Source organism: Cryptotermes secundus, unplaced genomic scaffold (assembly GCF_002891405.2).
Source record: "Cryptotermes secundus unplaced genomic scaffold, Csec_1.0 scaffold478, whole genome shotgun sequence".
In the NCBI taxonomy this organism is placed as follows: Eukaryota; Metazoa; Arthropoda; class Insecta; order Blattodea; family Kalotermitidae; genus Cryptotermes; species Cryptotermes secundus.
Genome location: NW_019721767.1, coordinates 1,019,610 through 1,025,609, shown reverse-complemented (window position 1 = coordinate 1,025,609; position 6,000 = coordinate 1,019,610). Strand labels below are relative to the sequence as shown.

The following is a 6,000-nucleotide window of genomic DNA, read 5'->3' as shown; positions in this document are numbered from 1 at the left end:
TTCTGCGACCATATGTTGGCACGTGATTGACAGTTAAACAGGAGTTTCATTGCCTTATTTTGATAGAACAGGCATTTAAATACTATTTTTTTTTTCAACGTAAGGTTATTCTACGGTTATTATTGTTAGTAACGCAGATATATTTCTTGTCGATGTGTATATTATATTCTTGTAGACTTGTTTTTGCGGCAGTCAGTATCAGACTGTACACTTCATACCGAACAGATTGGTCTAGACGTACCACTCTAGGCTTGTACTTCGGAAGGCGTTTGGTTCGAGGCCGAGCCAGGACACCGAATGTCCTGACTCAATTTTTTGTGTGGTTTTAGTCCTTCCAGGCAGATTGCGGGGTAGAAAACGGTAACGCTGTCCCTGTAACAGGCGATGGAGGCCCATGTTGTTGTGAAACATCAAGACTGCCACATTTTCTGCACGGTCGGCTCACAGATGTCGGTGAGGTTGCCAGCTTTACGCACCAGCCGCTCTTTACCCCCAGGAATCTTCCTGGTACTCATTTCTGTTAGAGGTTGAGTTGACCCCAAGGCCATAGTGCGGCTGGAAGGGTTAGGTCATTGAAAAATCCAGTGACCTCATCGAGAATGAAACCCGCGACCTTCCGGCATGTAGCATAGTGCCTCAACCAACTACGCTACCTCGTGCCCAAAATTGCGGCATAGTCTCTCGATATGGCCGCGACTGCTCCCTTCCAAATCCTTTCCAATTCAGTCATCCTGCCGTCCAACACTGTATGGTCTAGTGCTGATGGTGTCATTAAATGGCCCACACAAGAATTTACAGCTTCAGGAATGTATTTACTTTGTGGACCAGACGAGTATAAAGCCATGTTTTTAGTGTCTTTTCTCAGACATGCAAATATTTTTACGCGTTTAATTGACAATAAGCGGAGTTTAGATTGACTGTTGGATATTACAGCTCGTGACTTCACTTCGCTGATCACGATCACACAGACTAGTGTCCTCAGTTACGTTCTTTGGTAGCGGCTTCCAATTCGAATGTTACTTTGCTTCTGGGTTCGCGTCTTTCTTGTGACCATATTGGGAATTTAACCTCCTTTTGCCTTAATTGTAATACGATGAAAACAAACATTGTTTGTCTTTCGTCATTCTTCTCGTCGAACTTACCCAGAAGAATTACGAGGAATTCGAACGGATGTCGCTCTTCCATGATACTCGATGTGGTGCGACGGACACTTGTTAATTGCCTCGACATAGAACTGAGAAACGTAGAACAGTAAATTTCGAACTCTCTTACATGAAATTGTGGGGGTTGCGACTGGAATATGCTGGAGAGACAGAGTGCATTATGACAAAAGTGTATTTTAACAGGAATATTGTGGTATTTCGTCGAGTATTAAGAAGATTTTATAATTTAGACTCCTTATCACATATTAGTAGTGTTCCAGTGAAGGGGGAGGGGCCGGGATAGCTCAGTCAGTATGGCGACTGGCTACTGGCTGGACGACCGAGGAGTCGGAGTTCCGAGTCCTGGTGGAGGCAAGAGTATTCGCTTCTCCACTTCGTCCAGACTAGCTTTTGAGCCCATCCCGGTGGGGTAAAGCGGCCGTGGCATGAAACTGATCGCTCACCTCCAACAAATACCGAGGTCGAGAAAATGTGGCTCTATACAGCCAATCCCCCATACGCCTTCATGGCGTAGTGCTTAATTAGTTAAGCATAGGGACAGCTTTGCCTTACTCCACCTTACGAATGAAGGAAGATGAGATAGGGGGGCATGTAACACGCATAGAGTTAAGAAATGTTTTCAAAATTTTAACCGGAAGCCACTTGGAAGACTCGGGCTAAGATAGAGAACAACATTAAAATGGATCCTAAAGAAATACGGTATGATCGTTTGGACTGAATTTATCGGGTTGAGACATGGGCCAGTGATGGGCCCGTTTGTATGCTATGATGAACCGTAGGATTCTATAAACGATCGAGAATATATTGAACAACTGCATTGCTATCACCTTCTCAAGAAGGACTCAGCATCGTGAAGTCAGTCGTAACAGTATTTATTGTACCAAACAGTACACTTCTGGACCCATCCTCTCTTCTACATGCGTCAGGAAGAGGACTGATAATGCAGGCGGTTGCCCGTTGCGTAGATATGTCAAACAAAAGAACTAGAACGATGAAACATCTCATTGAATATCAATAAGGAATCGTTTTGTTTACTAGAAGCAAACGTATTCTAAGTAGATGTGAGGGAAGGAAGACCAGAAGGTACTGCCTACTTTGCAGAGTTCAAAATATTGCTAGTGCACCAGTGAGAACATGATGTATAAAAAACTCCGTAGCGTGTAGTCCGCACGCGAACTATACCGAACGAGCGACCGCCGCTTGTCGGCGAAGTTAGCGTCAATTTTTGCTGCTAGAGGGTGTCGCGTGGTCAGCGCAGTGAATCCCCACGGCCGTTAATCTCGATTTTCTAGACCGGAGCCGCTATTTCCTTGAAATAGTTCAATTATCCTCACGAGGCTGAGTGGACCCCGTTCCGGACCCACTACTTCTCAGAAAATCTGACAGCGCCAGGAATCTAACCCGGGACCTCTAGACTTGTAGGCAAAAACTCTATCCACTAGACAACAGACGCTGTCTCGAATATAATGTATACATTAGTATAATTTCATCATGAATCTCATTTGTGTTTGTCACTGCTGTTACAAGATACGTTTCGAAATATTCATAAATGATTAACTACATGTTGCATGGACTTCATGCCCAATTTTGGTATCGTCTCGTCTTCATACATTTAGCTTTATCTGTGTTTACTTCAAGAGCAAATTTGTACTGTTCCGTATGAGAATTTTTGCGATATTCATGGCATTCATATTACTTAAGAAGTATCCATATAAACAAACCGGCCTGCCTGATTTGGATGTTGTAAAGTAAAATTGAAAGGACGAGGGAATTAAAACATTTCTCGTATTTAACTCAATCTTCTGGAATTTGTAGTCGACAAAGTGGCATTGTCGAATGTTGGTAGAACTGGCAACACTGCAGAATTGGTGCATGTTGGCGGGATTCTCCAGTTTTGAATCAAACAGTAAATGGGATTCAGTTTATTTCGTTGAAAAGGTTGGTTCAAGAGGTAACGCTTTTGACTTATATTTTGGAGGTATAAGGTTCTAATCTCTGCCAGGACATCGGCAGTCCTCACTAAAGTGTTTCGTTGTTTCCAAAGTCCCTGCAGACAAATTTCGGGATAATAATCTAATTATGTGGCGACGCTTCCATCCATATTCCTTACAATTCATGATTGTTATTTGTCTTACCAGTCGGCGCTGCATACTGCGAGCTATATAAACCGCAACGAATGAAGAATCTTCTGGTAAGGTGACGTGTTTTTATCAAAACGTGAGAAAATGCTTTTTCTAAAACCTTTTAGTAAAGTTGGAATTTCTGCAGGAAGCCCGGATTTTACGACAGAGGTTTTTTATTTCTTCATGTTTTATTAATCCCTCCAGGAATAATAATATTATACAAAGACGCATCGCTGCATAATCATAAATTTTGTTGCTGACTGACTTTATTGACAGCGAAGGTGTTACACTACACGGAGATATAAATAGCTAACGCTTCCTTAGGATTTCGATGAATAAGCTCCATATCGGAAAGTGATCTGAGTTACGTCTGTATCTCACGTAATAGAGTCCCATTACCTTTTTACGCAAAGACAGTTTTGGTAATGTAAGTTTTGAGGTTTTCACGGCGATGACAATGAAGAAAGTCGTCTTCTGGGTTTAGGCACCGTGTATTCTTCGTTTTGGCCGACGTTTCGGCTACAGTAGCTACAGCTACTGCTCTCCGCATTCCAAGCCATTCAAATGCTCTGAAGATGGAGGCGCTACGTTCCTCCGAAACGTCGGCCAAAACGAAGAATACACGGTGCCTAAACCCAGAAGACGACTTTCTTCACAGTTTTGGTAAATTTATGAAGTTCAATTTCAGCTTCATATAAGATATGAGCTTATAACTATTAACGCCATGGAGCTAAGTCCTTGAGAAGCCTCCAGTCCCTTAGCTACATAACAAATTTCCCAACATCTTATGGAACCCGAGGGTTCATTACTCTGTTCACAAGAGCTTTCCGCTGGTCCCTATCCCGAGCCAGATCAATCCAGTCCATGCCACCCCATCCAATTTCTCTCAGATGCATTTTTAGACTACTTTCATTGTTTTTAAAAATTATAATTAGGCTTATGATATCGCCTTGCTGTCTGTCTGTCCCCTTATAATTTTATTAGGTCTATTAGATCACCTTGCTGTCTGTGTGGTTGGGTTCTTCCCCCCCCCCTTTTTTTTTCGTTTTCTGTGCTGTGCTTGTATCAGAGGAAAGCAGGCTATTCATCCTAGAACTTCTTGTTATGTTATCCTCCCAACTACGTCTAGGTTTTCCTAGTGGTCTCTTTCATTTTCCCACCAATATCCTGTATGCAAGTCCTTCTACCCCATACGTGCCACATATCCTGCCCATCTCATCCTCCTTGACTTGGTCGTTCTGATTATAATTTAGCGAAGAGTACAAGGTATGAAGTTCATCATTAGGTATGAGCTTATAATTGTCTAAATTCGGAACAAAATGTAATTAGTGCTTATCTCGGAATACAAGATTTTGTCGAAATCTGGAACGTAGTTTTGGATGAAATAAAAAGGAACCATGGACACAGAGAATCTCACTATCATGCGTTTGATACATAGTATTCATGCAAAAACCCCTTAGTAGTGTGGCAGTCTACATTTTTTGGTAATTGTGGGAATTTTTTATAGTTGAGAGCCACAGTAACACCTCAGAATCACATTCACAGAGCAGACATGCACAGATTGAAGTCAGGGAGTGCTTGCTGCCAGTTAGTTTAGAATCTTTTGCAATATGCCGTTTAAAAAGCTTACTTTACCTGTTATTTTTGTATGGGTTTGAAACTTATGTCTTAGGTTTCATCCTAAGAGAGGAAGATAAAGAACATTACATACGCCATAACGCGGGCGTCATACATTGTACTATTAACGAAATATGATTATAGTAATCTTATCAAGGAGAACGGTGTATGTACCACGCATGGTGTAGTTGAAGAACTCGGAAGACCTGGAAGAAAGAGACCGCTTGGACGACCCTGGCATAAATGGGAGTGTACTATTAAAATGTATCCTAAAGAAATAATGTGCGAGGGTGTGGACTGGCTCCCGAGGGGGTGTAGTGGCGGAATCATGTGAAGACAGTAGTGAACCCTGCGTTTCGTAAGGGAGACGAAATTTGTTGAGCAGCCTCTCTCAAGAAATATGCTTCATGGAGTGATATACGTGTAGTTTAGGTTACCTTGTGTTGCGAGGCGGACTGGTGGTGCAGACGGCCGACCCCCGCTTCACTGCCGGCGAGGATCATGAACACCGCGGGGACAATAGTGATTCCCACCACAAGGAAGACACAGCGCCGAAGAAAACGACAATATCGCGGCGGTCTCATAACAAAAACCCGATTCTGACAAATGGCTCGGACACACAGAATGGAAGACGTTATTACAGATAATTGATTGCTATTGCTGCTTGTGGGATCTAGAAGGCCTCGGGTCCATTGAGCAATGTTCTTGAGGGTACCTCAACCACGTGATGATGCACAGCCTACATGACAGTTGCCCGCTGTCACAGCCAGCCCCGTGACACTGCACCAAATAGCTTGCGTTTCCTCACGCCGGTCGATTGACGCTACTCATTGCGCATGTGTATGGCTTTACTGCAGCACAGGTCATGCAGTATTAGAGCCTCCTAGTGCCACTAATCTAAAGGAAAAGATAGAAGGAAAAATAAGTATTGAAAGGTGGAGGAGACAAAAAGGAGAAAATGACAGAATGGGGAAAAATGAGGAAAAGAATTGTAGGAAGGCGGAAAGAGAGAAACAAGGGAATAAAGAAGGAAGGTTAACAGGGGAGAGAAAAGAAGAAAGGCGGGATGGAGAGAGGGGAAAAAGAATGAATTGTAG

At 42.9% G+C, this 6,000-nt stretch overlaps 2 protein-coding genes across 3 annotated transcripts in view; one reads left to right on the top strand and one right to left on the bottom strand.

Annotated features, from left to right (window-relative positions):
- LOC111875711 (carbohydrate sulfotransferase 11) overlaps window positions 1-5,889 on the bottom strand; it is a 28,426-nt gene extending 22,537 nt beyond the window's left edge. Inside the window, exon 1 of one of the 2 annotated variants that reach the window (XM_033750182.1) lies at window positions 5,341-5,889. In XM_033750182.1, the coding sequence (XP_033606073.1) occupies window positions 5,341-5,487 (147 nt within the window). In that variant the 5' untranslated portion in view covers window positions 5,488-5,889. The remainder of the gene's footprint in view (window positions 1-5,340) is intronic. The other variant, XM_023872171.2, reaches the window with a different exon arrangement.
- LOC111875710 overlaps window positions 1-6,000 on the top strand; it is a 59,133-nt gene that overhangs the window by 32,169 nt on the left and 20,964 nt on the right. The window lies entirely within an intron of this gene.